We start from the raw sequence: 26802 nt of genomic DNA, 5'->3' as shown, positions 1-26802 counted from the left end.
GCAGTTTTGGCTTTTCTTTAACTCAGCAGAATCAGTTCATTAAGTGATGAAAATAGAATCCTCTAAACAAATCAGAGCCTAAAAAGGCAAATAAAAGGTGTATGCATTTATTAGAAAAAGGGGAGGGACCGTGTATTTGAGAACAAAGACAGTCTGTTTTATTGTTTTTATTGTTTAATTAATACTTTAATTTTATTTTTTTAGACCTTATTGCAATATGCAAGCAACAAGAATGCCTCAGAACATATGGTGTATCTTCTGGAGGTATATCGACTTGCCATCCAAAGCTTTGCCAGTGCACGCCCATATTTAACTACTGAATGTGAAGATGTCCTCTTAGTTCTTGGCAGATTAGTACTGTAAGTTTAAGTACTTAAGTCACTGTTAAAATTGAGTACTTTAGATTGTAATGTTTGCCTGACTTCTCTTTACTGTGACATCACGTTATTCAGAGCACCGAAAGTCATACCTTTGAATGAAATTTCCTTTGCTCTGAGTCTTCATACTCTGGTTCCCAGGAGATAAAGTGTAAGTGAAGCTCCAGCCAAACATAATCAGCATAATCTTTAATTGCCTTCAGAGGCTCTTTTTACTCAGGCTTAGCATCCAAGAATGATACATTTTCTTTCTGTCCTTAGGTATAGATCAATATAAGTAACAGAGTATCTGGAAACTGTAGTGGTCTTTGAGGGGAAATAACTATGAAATTTTTCAGTTCAATTACATTATTTGAACTAAGAATAATTTTACTAGCAGAAAATATCAGGATATATATAAGATTACCACCCTGAGTCCATGATAATTTAGCTGCTGTTTTAATATTTGGCTGCCTAGTACCAGATAAAATTACACCTTTAACGTAATTTTCATCTGCAAATTGAAAAGGTACAACAGCTATTCAGTTTTTAGATTGGTTTAGTTTACAAGTTGTTTGGAAGGATAACTTCTAATCTTGAGAGGTAAAGAAATGGCCTTCCCAATCCTTCTTTTCCTCTCAAGTGACAAGAACCTACGTAGATGACAGTTACATATATTTATCTCTTTATCAGCTGAATTGACAGTAGCATGAGCTCCTGTTTTTGTCTTCTGGAATCAGAACGGTTCTATTCAAGTACCCTCCTATACCCTAATAAACTAAACTGCTTGGAATATTTTTTCTAAAAGGAATATATTATTACCAAATGTTTTAAAGCCACAATGTAACTATAAAGCCTCCTGGTTTTTCTTTTTTTCTCTTTTTTAAAGTTGAAAAGCCAATATAACTATGTTGAAGAAAATTTTAAAGAGTAAGAAACAAATTTCAAATAGTCTAAACAAATGTAAAATGTATATTCAGTATCATTGTCATACTGTATTTGATTATGCTTATAACCACATTTATATCCTGACTTCATTATTTTACATTATAGGAGTTGTTTTGAATTACTGCTTTCAGTGTCTGAAAGTGAACTGCCATGTGAAGTCTGGGTACTCTTCCTTCAGTCTCTACAGGTGAGTTGATTTGGGCTGAAAAAAGATGACTGTTTAGGTATCCAAGACACCTAATTAATTTCTCCCAGCAAACTGAAATGGAAAATTTGGAAGAAAAACAAGTATATTGTATATTGATATTAAGTTCATGAAATTTTGAGAAAGAGGTCTTCCAAATGAAGGGGTGTGTTAAAAATTGCTTTTGTCTTTCATTTGGTTTTGTTAGTCTTTATATAGCTTAGGAATCAACACAAGTTTTCATTACTCAGAAACAAAGTTTAAAAGCAAAAGCAAAGTTTTAGACAGAATAAAGCTATTAAAAATGTAAAATTGTATGTGGTTATAAGGTAGCAGTATTTGGATCATTCTAAGTACACTTATCTAGTAATTTCCCCCTAACACTTCAGGGATTATGTCTAGCATTGTAAGTCTCTCAAACAGCCAAAATAGTCATCATAGATTCTATTCATGCATTTTACTTACAGAAGAGCTGCATTGGCTCTTATATTGGCTTGATTATCAGCTTTCTGAATAGGTGAGCACATCAGAAAGTTTATGGAGGATAGAGTAGGATAGGAGGAAAATACAACAGGAGGCAAATTTGCGTGTTACTGATAGAGACAGAAAAACTATTCTAAAAAATAGACACAATGGTAATAGCGGTCATTCATTATCACTGTGTACTAAATACTGCTCTACTGTTTTATGTGTTTTGTGTCTTGTAATCAAATTACAAACCTTATAATGTAGGGATCATTTGAATCTCCATTACAAACAGGGAAACAGGAGAGAGTGTTGATGAGCTTGCCCAGAGTTACACTCAGATTTATAGCCAGAGCTTGCTTTTTGCCAGCTGCTCCTCGAGGACACAGACTGTGTAGTAGTCTGGACCTGTGTCGTGTAGGCACAAGTAAGGATTTGAATATTAACAGACATACTTCATTATCTGGAAACTTCTTTCCTCTGGGATATATAACCCAAAATGAAATGATAATAATGTTAATCTTTTTCTTTTTGGGGAAAAGAGGATTGTTTCTGGTTGTGTCCTTGGCCTATTTTAAATTTTTTTTTTTTAATTCTGTTCATGAGAGTCAGAGAGAGAGGCAGAGGCAGAGGGAGAAGCAGGCTCCCCGCCTAGCAGGGAGCTCGATGGCGGGACTCGATCCCAGAACCCTGGGATCATGCCCTGAGCCGAAGGCAGACGCTCAACCATCTGAGCCACCCAGGTGCCCCGAGAAATTCCTTGGCCTATTTTAATCCCTGTGATGTTATCCTAATTCCTCACATATTCATAAAACTGCTAAAATCATCTTTCATACATAACACACTGATTTTGTCACACCATGTTTTGAGGCCTGCCAGTTTTGTCCTGTCATACAACAGTCTAGAAGGGCAAATCTCATTATTCTTGTTTGGGTTGTTACTATTATTTATAATAGTATTATTTGCAGAGAGAATACTGTCATATTTCTTTATTATTTTCTTAAGATTGTATGCCTGCATAAAATATTTGCCTTTTCCCTCTACCTGTGTGTCTTTTCCTACTATTTATCATACAGGATATATTTTTGAATATGTGTTCAATAAAATAAATGCAGTAGAGGTACAGATAAATGTAAGACATGGTCCCTCTTGAAATCTAAAAGGTTAAAACCCTGAAGTTTCGTTATTTTAGTGATGGATGGACAAGGCAGCAGATAGTTTTGAGGAAAGTTTTGGTCAGAGAATAGTTTTATCACAGCAGGCCACAGAGAGAAACCTCTCATTCACTGTTCTCAGCTTGTGTAACCCTTCCGGGTCTTTTACCTATGGATATGAAAATATATCCTGAAATGGATTTTCTAATAAACAAAAATGAGATCCTATTTTTTGCAACTTTTTTAAACCTAATTTTATCACAGATGAGTAAGTTTGTATGTATAGTTCTCCCTTATTTGGAATGCCTGTGCTTCTGTTATGTGGTCGCACCGTAAATTATTTTGCCAAATATTTGTTATTTATTGTAAATAGTGCTAAAGTGAACTTCTTGTGCTGGTATTTCTGTATCGTAGATTTCAAGATGTGGACTCGTATATTTTTTTACCTTAAAAAAAAAAACAAATTTAAGTTTTGAAATGATTTTTAAAATTCTACCATAGTTTTTTTTTTTTTTTTAAGATTTTATTTTTTTATTTATTTGAGAAAGGGAGAGTGAGAGGGAGAAGCAGACTCCCCGCTGAGCAGAGAGCCGGATGTGGGCCTCGATCCCAGGACTCTGGGATCATGACCTGAGCCAAAGGCAGACACTTAACCGACTGAGCCACGCAGGCACCCTCTACCATAGTTTTTAAAGACTTAAGTATTACCCTTTAAAAGTAACATTGCTATAATATATACCTGTTGGTAACAAAGGATTATACACATCATTCTTATGCAGAATATACTGTATTTTGAACAGATGAAAAATAGAAAGCTGCTTTTATTTTTAACCCAGACTGTGGTCTTTTATTTTAGTTTCTGTGATCATGGTGGATAGTACTATTTTCTGCCAAAGTGTGATGACACAGGTCAAATATTACATATAAGGTAATCAGACACTGCAAATTCTGAAATTTTTACATGGAATCTTCATCTTCACTGTAGAATAAATGCCTGTCAGCCTAAGTTAAGGAGAAAGAAGCCTGAGGACAGTTCAAGCCCTTAAAGGAAAAATTGCAGCGTCGGTTAAATACTGCTGTTAGTAAACTGTTAATTGGAAATAGCACTTTCTGTGTCAATTCTCAATTTTAAACCCTTTCTCTGCAGAAGGTAACTCAGCACATTGGGAGTGCGTGTGTTAAAAACCTATAATTTTGACATTAAAGTTAAGGGAAAAAATGAATTTTATTTCTTATATTTCACTTAAGTGGCTATAAGATTATATTCTTAGGTCTGTGGACATCATTAACTTATATTTTCCAGAGAATATTGCTGTAAATGGGAGCTTATGTTTCTTGAGAATTTCAGCATTCTAAAGTAAGAGAAAACACATTAAAATTTTAAAAGATGGGAACAACCAATAATCCTCACTAGTAATAGAGGACAGTGGAGACATATACTTAATCTTTTATGTCAAGTTAGATTTCTGACCCCTTTCTCCTGACCCTTTGTGTACATAAATATTTTAAAGAACAAACTATTGACAATTATATTTTGTTTTCTGAGGACATAGAATGATAGCCAATAACTTAGACTTACCATGACATTTTATATAGAGCCACTGTTCATTTAAAAAGTCATTTGATAGAAGAATTTAAACAATGAAAAAATGTATCAATTGGCCTCATTAAGTAATATTTCTATTAGAAGGAATAGGTTGTCTTTGTGAGTACTCTAGAATCCTTTAAAAGAAAGCTGAACAGTGGCCTTAAAATAATTTAGTAATGTGAGGTTGTAAATTGAATTGTGGTGAAAATTTTACCTAAGGAGAATTTAAGAAAACATTTTAAAGGTGCCCTTTAATTTAGTGAAAACACCCTGGTTTCATTTTTTAAAGAAAATAGTAATAGGGGCGCCTGGGTGGTTCAGTCATTAAGCATCTGCCTTCAGCTCAGGTCATGATCCCAGCGTCCTGGGATTGAGCCCCGCATCGGGTTCCCTGCTCAGCGGGGAGCCTGCTTCTCCCTCTCCAGCTCCACCTGCTTGTGTTCCCTCTCTGTCAAATAAATAGATAAAATCTTAAAAGAAGAAAAAGAAAAGAAAATAGTAACAATTCACAAAGCTTTGAGGATAGGTTTTTTTTCTTGCTTATTTCTTTTTAGGAAATGCAAGATAATAGTTCCTTTTATAGATGTTCAGATACATTGAAAAGGCAAAACTCTTTTTTATGTTGCTTATTAGCCTGTTTTCTGGATGTGCTGTTTTTGTTTTAGGAGTCACATGATGCATTATTGGAATTTGGGAATAATAACCTACAAATATTGGTTCATGTTACCAAGGAAGGGGTGTGGAAAAACCCAGTTCTTCTTAAAATTCTGTCTCAACAGCCAGTAGAAACAGAAGAAGGTAAGCCTTAAAACTTCACTGACTATATTGAAGGAAGATTTAGATCTAAGAGAATTAGAATTCATTAATGGGTTAAAATTTTGTGAGTATCACCTGTGTATCTATACCCAGTCTGTTCTCCTTTGAATAGTAAAAACTAACCGTTAGCATTTAATGTTTTGCCTAAATATTCTTGCATTTTTAGTAGTGTTTTAAATATTCCTTGTACTTACTTTAAAATGTTGCATTGAGTAACAGTGTTCATATGAAGTTCCTGAGATACAAATGAATAATCTGTTTCTAGTCTTTGGTATATAGTAGAGCTTTGCTCATATATTGTTCACTGGTTACTACAACTAAGACCATGAAAAAAATTACTTTTTTATTTTAAACGTATGAAATATTGGAATTTAGCATTTTGTAGAGAAATGCAAAGAATGAACATTTTTATTTACAAAATTATTAAAGACCAGAAGATTTGTGGATTTGAACTGATATTTGCATTTTAGGCACACAAAATTATCTCATTTAATACCACCAATTGTGATTTCATTTGTTTTAAGTTAGTAGAAAATTAAAAGGATCACATTCTGTTAAGTATGTTTCTGGAATAAAAATGAAGTTCAGAAGAGTTTTTATACTTTTGGCATGTCTTTAATTTAGGTCTTGAACAGACAATTTGAATATTGATGCCTTAAAATATCCCAGTTATCTTATTCATTCATCAAGTTTGACAACCTACTATATACATGCTGTTTGGTTTTTCTGTATAGTGAGAAGATTGGCAGTAAGGGTACTTAAGAGTTTTCTCTTGGTTCCTTTTCTCTGCTAATTCTACTGCTTATTAGTCACACTGATGAGGGAAAAAAGAATAAGAGAAAGAGCTGTTAAATAGAAAAAGGTTGGTTTTACTGTTTTCTGTTGAGGTTCCCAGTAAATGTCATCCCTTTTCATACATAGACAGATGGAGGCTAAAATATCACTTTTCTTATTAATTTAAGTTGCTTAGAGGACAGAGCCAAATAGTTTCAGAAGAATCCCAGAATTAGGCAGATCCCAGTCCAGACGAGGCTTGACTAGGGCCGAGAAGAACGCTTACTGTCTTGTTCTCTATAGGTAAGCCTAAGCCCAAGAGGAGGAAGGGTGGAGTGGTGTTAAATGTCCCCACTTTATTTTCTCTTGATGTACTAATCAAATACATCACCCCACCTCAGGAATTAACAGTACTTAATTTCTTTTCATATAGAAAAAAATCAAGAAATGGGGAGAAGCACTGTTCTCCTAACGTCTCATGGTATCATATCTATTCAATAAAAATTAAGTACCCACTATCTATAAGACTCTGTGTGGGTACAGAACACCTACATATCTAAGGAATTATTCTGTGAACTGCCATATAAGTGGCAGTTCATATAAGCCTATATAGTCTGCCTACTTTCTCAGTTGGCCCTTAACTTAATTTCAGGTCAGGAGATTAGGAAGATTCTTTTATGGCTCCACTGCCCTTGTCGCCCAGGTATTAACATATATTTGAAACTAAAAGCAGTGACTGTCATCTCATTGATTGTCCTCTGTTCAATGATGTACTAATCAGAAGCATAAAAGTACACATTTTTTTTAGCCTCCAAGGAACTCAGTGAATGCTTTTGTTTATTTTTTGGATAAAAAAAGATTTTTATTTTTCCTGGGGTGCCTGGGTGGCACAGTTGGTTAAACATCTGACTCTTGGTTTTGGCTCAGTGTGATCTCAGGGTGCTCGGATCAAGCCCTGCATTGGGCTTCATGCTCAGAGTGGAGTCTGCTTGAGATTCTCTCTCCTTCTCCCCCTGCTCCCCCTCCCCCACATTCTCTCTCTCTCCTTCCCTCCCTCCCTCCCTCTCTGGAATAAATAAATAAACAAACAAAAGATTTTTATTTTTCCTGCTTTGAATTCTTGAATTTTGTGTCCTCCCCATCCCCTAAAAAAACAGTTTATTACTGAAGTATGTAATAAGTACCAGTTGTTGGCACTTCTGCCTGGCATAGTCGGCAGGGAAATAATAGGTTCTTCCACCCAGATGTTAGCCCAGGTACTGAAGGCCTTTCCATCCCCAGCGGCCTATCACAGAAGGTGGGGATGGCAAGACCATTGCCCAGCTAAGGCTGCACTGATGGTTCCCATCCTGAGCCCCAGGACTCACGGAACTGCCCCTCCTTGCAGCGGTGATGGCAACAGCTGCCTGCATCCAGGCAGCCCACAGACCAGGAGACCTCAGCCCACCATCAACAGTGGGGACCCCACCACCATAAGGGAGTCATTCCAACTCCAACTCAAAGGACACCCAGAGCTACCATCTGGTATCTGCTAGTTTTTCCAATTAACTTCTACCCTACCCAGCACCCTCTTTCCCCCTACTTTCCCATAACTTATGACATCAAAACAATGGCTTTTCCCCTTTTTCCTTGAGGCTCAGGAGGGCCAAAGCTACAGTCTTTTGGTTTTTTTCCTCTGTCCCCTACTAAGGGTTGAAGGAAGGGTTCTGTCCTTGTTCAGAGTCACCAACTCCTTTCCCTAAATCAGGCTGACAAGGAACCAGCTCCTGTACCTCCTCCTGGTTGTTTTAGTCCCACCCCAGTTTATTTTTTGTGTCCCTTCTACCCCCTACCTCTGAAGCCATTTTATGAATTGTCATGTGCCACTTCAGCCTCCAGTAAAAACAAAAATGGGCTTTCCTGTTAAAAAAGGGGGAAAAAAAAGGCTGTTTTTAACGATCTTAAATGTTACCATTTTTTTACATGATGAAGTATACACAAGGTAAACTCTTATGATCTTTGCGATTTATTTTTAAATGGTTCAGGAAAAGAAAAGCTAAGTAAAGAAATAAAACAGTTCAATTGTTGAATATAGATGAAAGAAAGGATATATGATTAAAAATTATTTTGTAAGGGCACCTGGGTGGCTCAGTTGGTTAAGCAGCTGCCTTCGGTCAGGTCATGATCCCAGGGTCCTGGGATCCAGCCCCGCATCGGGCTCCCTGCTCAGCGGGGAGCCTGCTTCTCCCTCTCTCTCTGCCTGCCGCTCCCCTTGCTTGTGTTCCCTCTCTCTCTGTGTCTCTGTCAAATAAATAAATAAAATCTTCTAAAAAAAATTATTTTGTACTGGGGTGCCTGGGTGGCACAGTTGGTTGAGCATCCAACTCTTGGTTTTGGCTCAGGTCATGATCTTGGGGTCCTGGGATTGAGCCCTGCACAGGGCTGTGTACTCAGCGGAGAGTCTGCTTGGGCTTCTCTCTCTCCCTCTCCCTCTGCCCCTCTCACTTGGACTCTCTTAAATAAATAAGTGAAAATTAAAAAAAAAATTATTTTGTACTAAAATGACAAAAATACAGAAAGAATACAACTGGGAATGAGACTTGTCATTGTACGCTTTATTTTCATTTTAAATATTGAAATGTATGGGTGGATTTCCTTTTTAAAAAACAAAGTTAAGGGGCGCCTGGGTGGCATAGTCAAGTTAAGTGTCTGACTCTTGGTTTTTCTTCAGGTTGTGATCCCAGGGTTGTGAGATGAGCCCCACATCGGGCTTCGTGCTCAGTGTGGAGTCTGCTTGAGATTTTCTCTCCCTCTTCCTCCGCCCCTTCCGCTTGTGCTGTTTCTTGCTCTCTAAAATAAATAAATGTTTAAAAATAAATAAATAAAAAAGTTAAGATGTATAACTTGAAATGAATTTTAAAATGCAAGATTAGGGATGCCTGGTGGCACAGTTGGTTGAGTGACTGACTCTTGGTTTCAGCTCAGGTAGTGATCTCAGGGTCATGAGATCAAGCCCCGTGCTGGTCTCTGTGCTCAGTGTGGAGTCGCTTGAGACTCTTTCTCTGCCCCTCCCCCATCTGTACTCTCTTGCTGTCTCTGAAATAAATAAATAAATCTTAAAAAAATAAAATGTAACATTGGTTTGTGTGTTAAAAGTTGATACAGTGGTGTAATTGGTTGTAGTATATTGAGTAAAGTAGTTTTACCTCATAGAAATAATAGCTACAATTTAGAGTGTTTGTTATGTGGTAAGCACCATGTTAATGCTTTCCATATCTCATTTAGTCCATAAACCAGGTAAGATTATACATGCCCAAGTCCACATAGTTAAAATTGGAGGGCAGAATTTGAACCCAGGTGAGGAGATATTAAAAGTTTTTGATTGAAGAGTGATAACCACTCAGTTGCAAAATACATGGTTTTATTAAACTCCTTTAATAATGTAAGGCATCGTGCTTAGTGCTGTAGGGAATACAAAAGTTAACAAGACATAGTATTTGTTTACAGATTGCTGATGGTGTAGGAAGGGAGATGACAAACATAATAGCAGCTAGTATTGAGCATTTACCCTGTGCCTGGCCCTGTGTTAACTATCTGATCTGCATTACTGGTATTTCATTTATGATTGGTCTGTGAGGTAGCTATTACTAACTTTTTTACAGATGAAGAAACTTGAGGCTCAGAGAAGTCAGTTAATTTGTCCAAGGGTCTCACAGCTTAGTATGTGCCAGAGTCATGATTCAGCCTCACATTGGTGGTTCCAGAACCTGAGCTCTTAACCTCTTTACACTGTAATCCTTTATTCCTGTACTTAAAGAGAAAAGTAAGTGTAGTGAAAGAAGTAAAATGCTGTGAAAATTTAGAAGAGGGTAGGATGTATAGATGACATGCCTGTATTCATGGTGGGATTTGTGAATATGCTTACAACCTGGTAGGACAAATAAACAGCAGAATCTGATGTTAGGCAGAATAGGATATTGGGGTGGCAGATGTGGCAGGCAGTATATGGAAGAATTAAATTGGAGAGTTTAAAAAAGAATTGCTAGGATACAATAAGGATATAGTAATAATTGAAGGACAGAGTTGGTAAGGAAGGATAATGCCAAAATTTCATTTCTGTATGATTGAGAGAATACCATTACTGAAAATAGAAGGAATGAGGAGCTATTTGGGAGATATGATTATGAGTTCATTTTGTGGAATTTAGTGCTTGTGAGACCAAAATGGAAAAATCCAAGTGGAAGTGATCTGTTTTCCATCCATACTTTTTGACCTTGACTACATATTAGAGTATCTATGGAATTTAAAACCAACACACATACTCTCCCTCCCTTCTCCCTCTCCTCCTTCCTCTTCCTCCCTTCCTCCCTCTCCTTCTCTTCTTCCCTCTCTCCCTCCTCCCACCCCGGGACCAGGCTTTACCTGCTAAATCAGAGTTGGAGCTCTAGAATCTAGACCTTTTTGAAGTACCACAGGAAATGGGCACTTTCCACCTATATAGAATGAACTGTATGATATATTTTAGTGGGAAAATAAATAGGTCCTCTGTACTCAGAATATTTCTGGAATGATAAACAAGAAATTGGAAACAATTGTTTTTTGGGGAAGGAGACTAGAGTACTGGAGTTAGGGCAGAAAGGAGACAACTTTAACTTTACAGCATTTTTTGTGCTTTTTGAATTTTGTGTCATGTGCATATACGGTTATTACCTGTTTTTGTAAAGAATTTTAAAAACTATAAACAATAGCCAGCTGATGAATGGATAAAGATGTGGTGTATACACACACATCGCGCGCGTGCGCGCACACACACACACAATGGAATATTACTCAGCCATCAAAAAGATTGAAATCTTGCTATTTGCAACAACGCAACAACGTGAATGGACCTAGAGTGTATTATGCTAACCGAAATAAGTCAGAGAAAGACAAATACCATATGATTTCATTCATGTGTGGAACTGAAGAAACAAAACATATGAATCTAGGGGAGGGGGAAAAAGAGAGGGAAACAAACCATAAGAGACTTAATGATAGAGAACAAAATGAGGGTTGATGGAGGGATGTGGGTGGGGGGTGGGCTAGATGGGTGATGGGTTTTATGGAGGGCATTTGTTGTGTTGAACACTGGGTGTTGCATGTAATTGATGAACCACTGAGTTCTCCTGAAACCAATAATTGCACTGTATGTTAATTAGCTAGAATTTAAATGAAAATTTGAAAAAATAAAAAACTGTACAGTTTTGATGTAGTTAAGACTGGGCCAGTGGTTTATCCCTCTCCCTGCAGTGGTTATCATTAATATTAATGATTTCTACTCCATAGATGGCCTGTAGACATAGTAGCATGGGCACCATCTGAGAGGCTTGTTAGAAAAGCAGAATCTCAGGTCCTATTCCAGACCTAGTGAATTAGAATCTGCATTTTAATAAGATACCCCTAGTTATTCAGGAGGCACTTTCAAGTTTGAGAAACACTATTTTAGATGAAACACCTAAACAGTTTGTTTGCTCATGACTTGTATTGACATACAATATTATCCATTCTTTAAATAATGGTATATAATGATGTCACATACTTTTGAGTATCTGCTGTTCATAAATTGAGGGATTGTCTGGAACACTGTAAAAGTCAGTGGTCAGATGTGTAATATTTAATACTGCTCAGAGCAGCGTTTTCCAAAGTGTGTACTGAACCAGGAACATATATTTTACATTGTACTAATAATATGTGTAAAAGGGTTCTCTGGTCAAATCAGTTTGGGAGACATTGGGTTAAATAAAAGTGAACAGTTTTCTTTATTGCAGGACTGTTCAGAGATTTGACCAAGGAATCCTTTTTTTTTCTAGGACTATCTCTCAGGTCTTTTGGTCGGTGGAACACACTTTGAGAAATTCCTGGTTTAGAGGAAAGAACACCACTGGCTTTGGAATCCTTGGCAAGTTACCTAATTTCTCTGAATATTAATTTTCCTAACCTTAAAGTGGGGATAATAATACTTGCCTTGGTGGTGGTGTGAAGAATAAATGAAAGGTATATAGAAACATTCAGCCTAAAGCTTGGTACCTCCTAAAAGTGTTCAAGTGGTAGTTGTTAATATTACATAGGTTACTTCTTTTTCTTGCACTTATGCTTACAGTTCAATTCCATATTCCTTAATATCCTTATCAGAAAGTGAGGGAGGAGAAAGTCAAATAATTAATTTTGATAAAATGTTAGTAGTTTTATTAAGAGGTTTGGTGTTCAGAATAAAACTACTAAGTAATGTGGGAATCATTAGCAAATTTATTTTGCTCTCTGCTCCATTAGATGAGTATTGAGGTCAGAATAAACTTCCTAAGTATATCAACTGAATTTTTATTCAGTTGATACAACAAGCCAACAACAAAAGATATCAAACTTTCATCTTAACCTTGATGTGTTATGAGGTATGTTATCAAACTTTTATTTTTCCTTTTTTCTAGTCAATAAATTGATTGCACAAGAAGGACCTTCCTTTCTGCAGATGCGAATAAAACATTTGTTGAAATCTAACTGCATCCCTCAGGCCACTGCTTTATCAAAACTGTGTGCAGAATCAAAAGAAATTTCAAATGTGTCATCTTTTCAGCAAGCCTATATCACATGCTTATGTTCCATTCTCCCTAATGAAGATGCAATTAAGGAGGTGAGTGAAGCAAATAACTGCTCTTGTCATTCACACTTACGAATTTAATAGATTTTGGTAAATGTTGCATGGTAGGATGAAAACCAAGACTTATTTTTTTTCCCCTGACTACTGAAAAGTGCCATTTTACTTGCATATAACTGTTCAACAGATTGAATATATAGTTGTCTTGTAGGTGGATTTGAAAAGTGGATAATTAAAGAATATGCAGATGGGTATTTATGTGTTTGGGCAATGGTTTGCTTTGAAATCTTCAAATGTGAAAGTTATTTTAATTGATTTCTCTGTGTTTGGGGAATGCCGAAATTATTAATACTGACATCAAGGGATAAACTAAACAGAATGGCACTTAGCTTTAGTTTAAGTTACTTCATACATAAAAGTGTAAGCAGAGAAGTGTAGGACTCTAGAACCCATGAATACATTTTGAACTATTAAGTGGACAAACTGGATACCATGGAAAATAATAAAGCAGTTGAGTCTTTTTTAAAAACTATTTTATCAGTCAGATTACATTTTTTTAACCTGAATCATTTTCTTTAAAAAAGTGGAATTTGCTTTCTCTAGTAGTTTTTGATAAATTCTACAGAGAAAGATGAGGAATTCCTAGCTATATTCCATCATCTACCTATAATTCTCTTAGATCTGATAGATGGATTCTCACTTTACCTCTACACTGAACTTTTCTTATTAAAGGTAAGAATTCCAAGGGCTGGTTTATGACATAAAGTAATTCTTAAACTTTAATGACAATTTCAACTTACAGTTTTATATATAATTTCCTGTTCCAAATGCAACTCTCTCTTTCTGCCTCCCTCACTCCAAGACCAAAAATCTGTTAATCCTTTCACCTGTTCACTGTCCCTCATCCTTCTCATGTACTCATTTCCCTCCTTACTCTCCTTTTCCATAGTCAGTCAAAATTATCACTCCCTCAGCTCCTCCACTGGTTTCTCCCTTAATTGTGCTTATTTGACTAACTAGCATCCTGATTATCACTAAATCTTTACCTGCACCAGTGGGGTCACACTTGGGTGGAGAAAACCAGCCTATTGATTTTACTTGAAATCAGTCACACTAAATTTTTTTAGGCCATTCTCTTTCCACTTCATAGATTACTATTTCATACTTTGTTATTTTTCTTCAGACCTATATTGTAATGCCTTCTGCCCCATTGCACTTTCCATTGATGAACTTTCTCCCTATTTCTCTGAGGAAATTGAGGCATTTGGAAGAGAATTTCCAAAGCTGCTTCCATGACGTCTGTTCACCTACCTTTATCTATGCATGCATACCTTTGCTTCCATTACTAAAGATAACTCTTATCTGTTCTCCTACCTAAGGCAATCCCCTTGACTTCAGTATCACATCGCATCTGCCCTCACCCCCTCAAGAATAATGCTACACTACTTCTTTTCTCTACTGCATCATCAGTTACCCCTCTGCTATAACCATCCTGTCAGCATTTATGGTGTTCTTTCTTTCATCTTTAAAAAGGAAATCTTTAGATTCCACTTCCCCTTTCAGAGACCGCCCCATTTTTCTCCTGGCCTTTCAGCATAATTTCTTGATTGAATTGTGTGAATTTACTGTTCTGACGTTTTTCTCTTTGAACACATTGTTTGTTTTATAAGATTTTATTTCTTTATTTAGAGCTCCAGATGTGGGGGGCAGAGGGAGAGAGGGAGAGAGAGAGAGAGAGAATCTTAAGCAGACTCTGTGCCGAGTGCAGAGCCTGACATGGGGATCAAGCCCCATGACCCTGAGATCATGACCTGAGCCAAAATCAAGACTCGGATCTTAACTGACAGAGCCACCCAAGCACCCTTGAAGACATTGTAATACAGCATTCGCCCCTGCCAGTCCACCACATCACTAAATCTAATGATGATTTCTCAGTTTTCATCTTAGTCTGACTTGTTTGTCTTTTAAACTTTTAACAGTTTTCCCGCTTGGATTCTAGGATATAACTTACTCTCTTGGTTTTCTGTGCACTTGACTGGTCAGTCTTTCTCACTTCTACCTTGCTCTTCCTCCTCATCTCTCTGATGAGTAAAAGTTGCAGTACTCTAGGACTCTCCTTGTGCATCCTCTGTTTTCTACCTATACATACTCCCTCGGTGATCTCTTTTAGACTCATGGCTTTAAATACCAACTATGGTCAGTATCTGAAATCTCCAGCCCAGCCCTCTCCTCTGAACTCCAGACTCATATCCAGCTGCCTAATCACTATCTCTACTGGCATGGCTAATAACATCTCCAGACTTCACATGTCCGTAATTAAGCTACTGATCTTCCTGATATTAGGGCTTTGTTTTTATGGGCTTTCTTCTGAATGAAGTCTGTAGCCGTCCAGTCTCAGTGTTGGAAGTGGAGGTGGGCAGGTAGTGAGTAACTAGCTGCCATTTTTTTGAGTCCTTACTATATGTTAAGCACTATGCTAAATGCTTTATATAGATTGTCACATTCAGGGGCGCCTGGGTGGCTCAGTCATTAAGTGTCTGCCTTTGGCTCAGGTCATGATCCTGGGGTTCTGGGATCGAGCTCCACGGGAAGCCTGCTTCTCCCTCTCCCACTCCCCCTGCTTGTGTTCCTTCTCTCGCTGTGTCTTTCTGTCTGTCAAATAAATAAGTAAAATCTTAAAAAAAAAAAAAAAAAGATTGTCACATTCAGTTCTCACAACTCAGAGGTAGCTCCATTTTATTGGTGAGGAAAGACGCTCAGATCAAGTAATAGGTTTATGTTTACATGAAAGTGGTTATGCTGAGATTCAAACCTGAGTTTGGTATACTATCACTAATATTATATTAAAGATACAGGATAATAAATATTATCCTAGGTGATACATACCTAAGGGTTTATATGCCAAATGGTGTCTTAGGCATTGGGGAATCCACAAGCCTCTGAACTGGCCTACTTGTTTACACTCTTGCCCTCTACATTTTATTCTTCCCAAAAGTAATTAGAATAATCTCTTTAAAACTTAAGTGGGGCCATGTCACTCCCTTGATCAGAACCACTCAACAGCTTTCCATCTTCTTCAGAATAAATCCAGAAGTCTTTATTGTGTGTGTCATGGTCTCTGGCTACTTCTATAAGTATCTCTGACAGTATCTTGTACAACTTAATACTCACTGCTCTCTAGCCACCTTGTCTTTGCTGCTGTTTGAACAAACCAAGCATATTCCTGACTTAGAGCTTTGTAATTGCCATTTCCCCTGCCTGGAATGCCCTTCCACAAGATCATTTGGATGGCTTGTGCCCTTAACATCATTCACATTCCTCTTCAATATTGCCATATCAGGGAGACCTTCCTCACTGTCCCATCTAAAATAGTATCCTAGGGGCGCCTGGGTGGCTCAGTCATTAAGCGTCTGCCTTCAGCTCAGGTCATGATCCCAGGATCCTGGGATCGAGCCCCACATTGGGCTCCCTGCTCCGCGGGAAGCCTGCGTCTCCCTCTCCTGCTCCCACTCCCCCTGCTTGTGTTCCCTCCCTCGCTGTGTCTCTCTCTGTCAAATAAATAAATAAAATCTTAAAAAAAAAAAATAGTATCCTATCCCCCAACTTCGCACTCTTTTTCTTCAAGTAATACCTGTTGTCATTATTATAAATATATACAGATACATCTAAAATGGCCCTTCATTCTCTGTCCCCTTACCTGCCTGTTTCTTCTTTATGTTTATATTACTACTACTGCTAGACATCATATTTGCTGCTGCTTTTCCTTCCACTAGATTGAAAACTGTTAAGGATAGGGACATAGGTTTGTTCACTGCTGTATCTCTACACTCTAGAAGAATACTTAGCAGCGTAATAGGCATTCATGAGAGACTAACTATAAGCCTGTTTGCTAATTTATTTGTTTGCATTGTTGAGAAGGGTAAGGGGATAGGAGGCTGCTTACCTCAAATAACACCTGCAATATTTTGTGTTTGGGAAACTTAATCATAATTAAGTTACAGTAATTGTTATATTCAACACCTGATATACACCAGAAGAATTCAGAAGAAGCAAAAAATACTAGACCATGGGTTGATTCCTCTTCATTCTATAACAGTAACAACTTTTCCTTTAATGTCTCAGCCTTTGTTTATTTAAAACTTGTTTTATTTTGTTTGTAGCATTGTATGAGACATTGATAAAAACAGAAGAATATGTATTGCCTAGTTTGGTTGCCAGAAACAATTCTAGGAAGATAAATACTAAGCTGTATGCTATTGCCCCTAAATTCAGTAGAAGTGTAGAATCTTTGTGGACTGGCATATAAGGCTTTATAAAAATTGATCCTTTAGCTGGACCTTGAAATGATGGTAGGGTTTGGACGGGTAGAAAGAATGTTTTTGGGATAACTGCCTGTGATAGTAAAGGCAGAGAAATGAACGTATAAATTACCAGGGGCCACTAGAGCACGCCTTGCCACGGCAGAGTACGGGTTGAGGTCTTAGGAGAAATAAGACCTCTTGGGTGGGGAGAAGGGGAAGTCCTTGCGGACTCTAGTGCATTAGAACTTAGGTTTGAGGGGCGCTTGGTGGCTCAGTCGGTTTAGCATCCAACTCTTGGTTTCAGCTCAGGTCATGATCTTGGTCATGGGATCAAGCCCCACATCAGGCTCTGTGCTCAGCATGGAGTCTGCTTGAGATTCTCTCTCCCTCCCTTCTACCCCTCCCCTCGCTTACGCATGCTCTCTCTCTCTTAAATAAATATTGGGGCGCCTGGGTGGCTGTCGGTTAAGTGTATGCCTTCCACTTAGGTCATGATCCTGGGGTCCTGGGATCGAGCCCAGCATCAGGCTCCCTGTTCAGTGGGTAGTCTGCTTCTCCCTCTCCTTCTACTCCTCCCCCCCGCCAGTGCTCTCTCTCTCAAAGTCTTAAAAATAGTAATAATAATAATTAAATATTTTTTAAAAAAGAAAGATTTGATGCAGTAGAAAGTAGGACGGTTTTGAAGGTAGGAAGTAAAATGACTGAAATAGTGTTTTCGAAAGCTTAGACAGAAAGAGGATGTATTAGGTTTAGAAGCAGTTGCATTTAGGGGCACCTGGGTGGCTCAGTCGTTAAGCATCTGCCTTCAGCTCAGGTCATGATCCCAGCGTCCTGGGATCGAGCCACGCATCGGGCTTCCTGCTCTGCGGGAAGCCTGCTTCTCCCTCTCCCTCTCCCACTCCCCCTGCTTGTGTTCCCTCTCTCGCTGTGTCTCTCTCTCTCAAATAAATAAAATCTTAAAAAAAAAAAGTTGCATTTAGCAAGAGGAGAAAGAACAGGACTTGCTGATAGGACAGAAATAAGAGGATAATGTGCAGAGACGCTGTCAAGAGCCTCATAAGGCCTGGAAGACCAGAAGAATGGTAGTGTTCTGCTAACCGACTAGAATGGCAGAGGTGTGGACAACAGGGAGGACTTGGGAGAATAATCGGCTTTGTTTTATTCATGACCTGTCCTGGTTTAATAACAAGACAACAAAACAGGATTTTTTTCCTGAAGTTACATAATTAATTCCTTTCAACAAATTTGTTGAGTTTGTAAGGAATGGAGTTAGAGGAAATGTGATTTGATTCTGTACAACAGAGGTTGGCAAACTATGGCCTGTGGGCCAGATCCACCCAACTGCATGTTTTTGTAAATAAAGTTTTATTGGAACACAGTCATGCCCATTTGTTTATGGTTTGTGGCTGTTTTTACTCTACAGTGGCAGAGTTGAGTAGCTGTAACAGAAACTACCAGGCCCACGAAGCTGAAAATATTTTATATCTGATACTTTATAAAAAATGTTGGCTGGCCTCTACTCTACAAGAATCAGATTTTCCAGTGTATAGAAACATTAAATATCATTTAGTGTAACCCTCTGTGTTTTACCAGTGATGAAACTGAGGCCAAGATGATAATGTTTCCAAGGCCCTACCTGCATTAAACTAGAGAGTTCAAACCCAGGTTGTAACACAGATCTCCTTGCTTCCTGGCAGTACAGTACAACTTATTTCCAGTTGGTAAACATGATGAGCCATGTTAAAATAGGAAACATCTTAGTGGTACATCATTCTGTTCAGATTTATACATTTATATACAGGTGTGATTTAAAACAGTTTTATAATGATTCGGATTAATTAGTTAAATATATCAATGTAAAAACATTTAGCACACATCATAAAATTATTTTAAAAGGAACACTGCTACCATCATAATTAGTCTCTTCTCCAGTGATGTTTTCTTTTGCAACTGACAACAGAATTAAAGAGAATTTTTAATATTTGCTTTGGAAAAGTACTAATGAATCACTAGATGTTCATTAATTGGAGTTTAAAATCAGCATATGTTCTAAGGTAACGAGTTCTATACACATTTGCCATCTACTTCAACTGAGTTCAGGAGAAGAGTCAAATTAACTTGAGCAACAGCTGGGAATAAAAGTACTTGTATGTTGGCTCCTGTGGGTATCACTATAATGGTGTGTGTAATAGGAAACCTCTGATGGGGAAGATTTAGCCAAACACATAACAGTTAAGATTAATTGAGGGGATCAGCTTGAAAGCCAAAATTCAGAACCCTGAATTCAGAAGTCAGTGGAATCCTCAAGTTCTAGTTTCATTTAGAGTTGAATGAGATGGTATTGCTATTAATTTTACATATAAAAGGTTTTTATTTTATTTTATTTTTTTTAAGATTTTATTTATTTATTTGACAGAGAGAGACACAGTGAGAGAGGGAACACAAGCAGGGGGAATGGGAGAGGGAGAAGCACGCTTTCCGCAGAGCAGGGAGCCCAATGCAGGGCTCGATCCCAGGACCCTGGGATCATGACCTGAGCCGAAGGCAGACGCCCAACGACTGAGCCACCCAGGCGCCCCCATATGAAAGGTTTTTAATTAAAGTTACAGATTTGGCCATGGCCTAGTGTCCCACGTGGATATTTCCTATATTTTTTTCATTACTGAAAGAGGAAATCTTTGCAAAGATCAAGTTTTCCATGTATAATATAAGAATAATGATGTTTTAAACATGAAACACTTCTGTTATTATGAAGAGCCAAGGAACTGGTCAGTAGAACTCTAGGCATAGTTAAAATAGGAGTCCATTTCAGTTTTAATCCCTGAATGAACTGTATCTTCAGTGTCTAATGTTAATAGACACAGCAGGAGAGGTTTGTTTCTTCTCTTGATGGGGAAATGAAAAGACAAACAGGACTTAATTTACTCACTAGTCTAACACTGTTGGGAATTGACACAGTCACTAGGTATAGATGATAAACAGAGCAAATATATTTAAATAGGACCCATTGAGAATTCAGTTTGGGAGTAGAAGAAAAAGTAAACAGGAGCATAGAAATTTGGGGTGTAGCTTAAATAAGAATCAAGATTAAGATGGATCCTGAGCAAGGAATAATAACAAAGTGTATAATTAAATTTAAAATTAAAATCTAAATAATTTTACTTTATTATATGGGAAATGAATGGTACATTCAAAAAATACATTAAAGGTAAAACGGCTATATGAAGAAATTGAGGATTTGCCTATTTAAATAATTTCTTTCCTAAGGCAGAGTTCTTTTAAATAGCTTTGAAGAGGTATCTTCCCAGGTGCCCCAGTTTTAAAACGTTATGAGGAACAAATTATTTGCATTATGCCTTAGAACTGATCAGGAAAATACTAGATTGAAAACTGCTAATCTAGAGAAAGATAAATGATAAACTATTTCAGTAATGGCACTGACCAGAATACTAGTTTACCTTGGTAGCCTAATCATGAAAATAAGTAGGCAGATATGCTGCCTCTGCTGACCTCCTCTTATGCCACTTGGCTACCTGTTGTAGCATTGGTGTTTAATTGACTGATTATTATGAAAGTCTTCTAATTGTATCTGTACTTGTCCCCACAGTTCATTTCCTACAATATCCAAAGTTGTCTTTTTTCTTTTCTTTTTAAAATAAAAGTAGACAGGGCGCCTGGGTGGCTCAGTTGTTAAGCGTCTGCCTTCGGCTCAGGTCGTGATCCCAGGGTCTTGGGATCGAGCCCCGCATCGGGCTCCCTGCTCCGCAAGAAGCCTGCTTCTCCCTCTCCCACTCCCCCTGCTTGTGTCCCCTCTCTCGCTGTGTCTCTCTCTGTCAAATAAATAAATAAATAATCTTAAAAAAAAAATAAAAATAAAAGTAGACATTGGGACACCTGGGTGGCACAGTTGGTTAAGCATCCAACTCTTGGTCTTGGCTTAGGTGGTGATCTCAGGGTCGTGAGATTGAGACTTGTGACGGGCTCTGCCCTCAGCAGAGAGTCTGCTTAAGATTCTCTCTCCCTTTCTCCCCCACCCCCATGCTCTTGCATGCTCTCTCTCTTAAATAAATAAATCTTCAAAAAATAAATAAATAAAAGATACTTTGTTTTGAGATAATTTTAGATTCACATATTATTGTAAGAAATAGTGTAGACCTGCTTTCCAGGCATTTAACATATATTCATTGGAGGACTCTTGTTAGGCACTAGAGACACAACGATGAACAAGACAAAAAGGAGAAGAAAGGAGACAGTATTCACATACTGTGAGACTGAGAGGGAGAGGTCTGATGGGAAATTAAGAGATCCAAGTTATCAGCATTTGAAACCAGAGAGCAAATAAGATTAACTTTTCAGAACCCCAGAAATTAGCTAAAGGCTTACTGCAGTCCATGGAGGTTTTATTCAAGGAGAACACATGAATCTCACTAAGAACAGTGAAGTTGGTGGCATTTTAACTTGCCCTACTTCTCATGTCCTCCCCAGTTTCACAGTAATCTTGAAAACAAACACCCTCGAAACTACAGTAGCTATGAAAACCAGCAGCCTAGCAGCCAGCTGAGGAAGCAGAATGGATTTTGGAACTCGGCAAAAGCTCATCCCCAGAGAATTGTCAGTATTTGATCTTTCTGGCATCTTTCTGAAAAGCTCCATTCTCAAGACTTGTCTTTATTTGGCTCACAGCTCACCATGCCAAAAGCTCTGTCTTCAGTGTATTTGCCAGAAACAATCAGTGGTAATTGTTTAACATGACAATTTTCCTCAGACAATTGTCTGAGGAGGCGTTACCAGTCAGGCCAACAAGAGACTGGCCAAAAAGATTAAAAAGAAAAACTGGGATATGGGTTGTCCATAGGGGATTTTGAAAACCTCTGATATATTCCTAGAATTCTGTAAGGTAACATGCATGTACAGGGCTATGTGTCTGGTGAGGAATGGGCCAAGATGGTCTTAATCCCTCACCTCCTGTGTACCCTGAGGCTCTCTGCACAAGTAGGAAAAGAAAGGCAAGGCAGAATTTTAACCTGCCTACTGAAATATTGAAAGTATGCCCCAACACACAGAGCCACTTGGCAAAAGCAGGGACTTACTTATTCAGGTATTTAAGTAAATTTCTTGAATATGTTGAACATGTAGCCGCCCATTAAGCTAACCAGACAGAGACTCGAGTGGCCACACATCTGACAAAGAATTCAGACTTTACAGAATTATTCTAAGAAAGTCATTAAACAAACAAATAGTAATAATCACAAGCCCTAAAGAGGTGGGGGAATCTGATTTCCACAGTTGCCACAATATATTACTTAAAATATCCACTTACCATGTAAAGAAACATGATAGTCCATACACAGGGAAAAAAACAGCCAGTAGAAACTTTTCCTAAGAACACCCAGATATTGGGGCGCCTGGGTGGCTCAGTTGTTAAGCGTCTGCCTTCGGCTCAGCTCATGATCCCAGGGTCCTGGGATCGAGCCCCGCATTGGGCTCTCTGCTTGGCGGGAAGCCTGCTTCTCCCTCTTCCATTCCCCCCTGCTTGTGTTCCCTCTCTCGCTGTCTCTCTCTCTCTCTCTCAAAATAAATAAATAAAATCTTAAAAAAAAAAAGAACACCCAGATATTGGACTTACTAGACAAAGAATTATAAATCAGCTATTACAGATATAGTCAATTCTTGTCATTTGTGGTAGTTATGTTCTATATACTGACTGCAAACACTAACTTACCAAATACCGAAACCATTGCTCCTAGGGGAAATATGTGGTTAGGTTCCTGCAAGGCTCTGGTCGTGACATTTTTGTCAACTGAAGAGTACATAATTTTGTTCTAGGTGTGCTTTTGTTAAAAGACACCTTATTTAATATATATTGTTGATTCATTAACATTGAACTCAAAGGCAATAGCATGGTAACTCAAGCCTGAATGAAGCTTATCTAACACATGCATTTTTTTCTGTGAGGCACATCAAAGCTTCTTGCACTTAGACAGCATTTCGCTACTCTGGGGGGCTATTTTAAACAGCGAAATCACCAATGAAAAGCATAAAAATGCAAAAAAAAAAAAAGCGCCACTAAATAGAACATGAAAAAGACACTTGTTAGAGTATGAGAACTGAAACTAGAAGGCATAATGTCACTTTGGCCTTACCTGGGAACGTGCACACCAGAGGACTCACATTTTTCACCACTCTGTGCATGCTCATGAATGACTCTGAAAGCATCATGAGTGGACTTTGGAAATCAAAAATACATTTTAGCAAGTAGTCAAATTTGTGATTACAGAATCTGTGAATAATGAAGATCAACTCTGTATTCAGAGAACCAAAGGAACCGAGTGTAAAGAATGAAGGGAAAATATGAGAACAGTGTCTCAGCAAGTATAGAATAGAGAAATAAATACAAATTACAAAAAGGAACCAAAGAAAGGTCTAGAGTGAAAAAGTATAATAATTGAAATTATTTTGCTAGAGAGACTCAACATCAGATTTGAATTAGCAGAAAAAAGAATCCGCAAACTTTGAATGAAAGAGGTCAATTGAGATTATCCAATCTGAGGAACACCTGAGCCCCAAAATATATGTGTTGACAGAATTGAAGGGGGAAATAATAATTCAAATACAATATTTGGAGACTTCAATACCCCACTTTCAATAATGGATAAACCACTAGACAACAAAGAAATGTGAAGGGTTGAGCAACACTGTAAACCAACTAGACCTAGCAGACATCTATAGAATACCCAGCAGCAGCAGAATATACATTAGTCTCAAATGCACAGGGATCATTCTCCAGGAGAGACCACATTACTAGGCCACAAAAGAAACCTTGAAAATTTTAAAATTTGATTGAAATAATACAGAGTATGTTCTTCAGCCACAGTGGAATGAAATCAGAAATGAGTAACAGGAGGAAATTTGGGAAATTCACAAACATAAAAATTAAACAACATCTTCCCAAATAAGGATTGGATCAAAGGAAAAAAACAAGAGAAATTAGAAAATATATTGAGATGAATGATGAAAGCACAACGTACCCAGAATTTATGGGGTGCAGCTAAAGCAGTGCTTAGAGAGAAATTTATAGTTGTAAAATGTCAATCTTGAAAAAGAAGGTCTCAAGTTAAAAACCCTACCATCTACCTTAAAAACTAGAAAAGGAAAAGCAAAGTAAGCCCAAAGCAAACAGAAGGAAGGAGATTATTAAAGATTAACATGTAAGTAACTGAAATAGAGGACATAAAATTAGTAGAGAAAAGTAGTAAAGTTGGTTCTATGTAAAGATCAATAAAATTGATAAACTTTTAGTTGGACTGAAAAGAGGAAAGAATACTCAAATCACTAAAATTAGAAATGAAAGAGGACATTACTACTGACCCTACAGGAATAAAAAAGATTATACAGGAATGCTATGAAGAATTAAATACCAAAAAATTAGATTTACTTAGATGAAATGGACAAATCCTTAGAATTTTTTTTTAAAAGATTTTATTTATTTGACAGAGAATACCCTGGACAAATCCTTAGAATTGATAGAAACTATTAAAATTGACTCACAAAGAAATAGAAAATCTGAATATACCTATAACTAGTAAAGAGATTGGTAATTTAAATTTCCCACAAAGAAAAACCCACATCCACATGGCTTCAGTAGTGAATTGTACAAAATATATATAGATCATAAAGTCTTGCAAATAATAGAAGAGAAAGGAATGTTTCCAACTCCTGCTGTGAAGCCGTCATTATCCTGATAACCAAAACCAAAGACATTACAAGAAAGCAAGCTACAGACCAAAATCCCTAAAGAATAGTGATGCAAAAATCCTCAACAAAAAACAGCAAGATGCCTGGGTGGCTCAGTTGGCTAAGGGTCTGCCTTGGCCTCAGGTCATGATCCCAGGGTCCTGGGATCGAACCCCATGTCAGGCTCCCTGCTCAATGGAGAATCTGCTTCACCCTCTCTCTCTGCCCCTCCCCCCTGCTCATGCGCTCTCTCTCTCTCAGTAATAAATAAAATCTTAAAAACAAAACAGGGACGCCTGGGTGGCTCAGTTGGTTCAGCATCTGCCTTTGGCTCAGGTCATGATCCTGGGGTCCTGGGATTGAGTCCTGCTTTGGGCTCCTTGCTCAGTGGGGAGCCTGCTTCTCCCTCTCCCTACCGCTCCCCCTGCTTGTGCACGCTCTCTCTCTGATTAATAAGCAAAATAAAACAGCAAGCCAAATCCAGGAACTTATACTTTGATCAAGTGGAATTTATCACAGGAATGCAAAGTTGGTTTAAGTCAGTCAGTGTAATACACTACATTAATGGAATAAAGGACAAAAGCCACATGGTCATCGCAAGAGAGGCAGAAAAAGCATTTAAAGGTCCTACACCTTTCGTGTTAAAAACACTCAACAAATTAGGAATAGCGGGAAACTTCCTTAGCCTGATAAAGGGTAGCTATGAAAACCTGTGAGTAATGTATTTAAAATAAAAAATTCAGTGGTTTTCCCTTAAGATCAGGGACAAGAATGGGTGCTTTTGCCACTTTTATTCACTATTGTACTAGAAGTTTTAGCCAAGACAGTTAGGCAAGAAAAGGGGAGGTGGGCATCCAAATTGGAACTGTCTCTGTTTGCATGTATTATCTTGTATAAAAATAATCCTAGTAAGATCAATATACAAAAATTACTTTTCTTTATATACATCTTAACAGTGAACAACATGAAAATGAAGTTAAGGAAACAATTTCATGGACAATAACATTAAAAAATAAAACATTTAGGAACAAATTTTTAAAAGGAAGTAGAAGACGTAGTAGCCACTGGACTTATAAAATGTTGAAAGAAAATAAATGGGACAACAGTCTGTGTTCATGGATCAAAAGACTTGATATTGTAAAGATGGAGGTACCCCACCTTCCTCTTTCGCAGAAATTGAGAGGCTGATCCTAAAATTCATGTGGAAATTCAGGGGACCCAGGATGGCCAAAACAATCTTGTAAAAGAACAAGTTGGAGGGGCATCTGGATGTCTCAGTCAGTTAAGCATCTTGATTTTGGCTCAGGTCATGATCTCAGGGTCTTGAGATAAGCCTGGCATCAGGCTCCACTCTAGAGGCTGCTTAAGATTCTCTCCCTCCCCCCCCCCAACTCATGCCCCTTCTCTCTCTTAAACTCACACTTCACTAAAAAGTTAGAGTAATAAAGTCTGTGGTACTGGCAAAAAATAGGCAGAAAGATCAATGAACTAGAATCTAGAAATAAGCCTTCACGCTTACGGACAAATGATTATTTATATGAATACCAAGACAGTTCAATGGGGGAAAGAATAATCTTTTCAATGAATGAGTCTTTGACAACTGGATATCCACTTGCAAAAGAAGGAAGTTTGACTTTTAAAACCATATATAAGGTGTCTAGTACCATTGTAGGCACTGAAGATACATTGGTGAATAAAAACAAATTTTTGCCCTGACAGAACGTATATTCTACTAGGCAAGACAGTAAACAAAGACTTAATTATTTGATGCATGTGTCCTACTTGTCTTAATAGCTATAGAATGTAAACCACAGGGATATGAATCATACTTAAGACAAAAAAATCTTTCAGTACCTATGCAGGTATTTCCTT

At 37.8% G+C, this 26802-nt stretch overlaps 1 protein-coding gene across 1 annotated transcript in view; it reads left to right on the top strand.

The window, feature by feature from the left end:
- The window catches only part of RLF (RLF zinc finger), an 85830-nt gene that overhangs the window by 33557 nt on the left and 25471 nt on the right, over positions 1 to 26802 (top strand). The window contains exons 2-5 of the mRNA XM_035018916.1: positions 205 to 359; positions 1410 to 1491; positions 5361 to 5493; positions 12729 to 12931. Of these exons, the coding sequence (XP_034874807.1) occupies positions 205 to 359; positions 1410 to 1491; positions 5361 to 5493; positions 12729 to 12931 (573 nt within the window). The remainder of the gene's footprint in view (positions 1 to 204; positions 360 to 1409; positions 1492 to 5360; positions 5494 to 12728; positions 12932 to 26802) is intronic.

Source organism: Mirounga leonina, unplaced genomic scaffold (genome assembly GCF_011800145.1).
Source record: "Mirounga leonina isolate KUSES-001 unplaced genomic scaffold, KU_Mleo_1.0 Mir_173, whole genome shotgun sequence".
Lineage (NCBI taxonomy): Eukaryota > Metazoa > Chordata > Mammalia > Carnivora > Phocidae > Mirounga > Mirounga leonina.
This window is presented reverse-complemented; position numbering and strand designations above follow the sequence as displayed.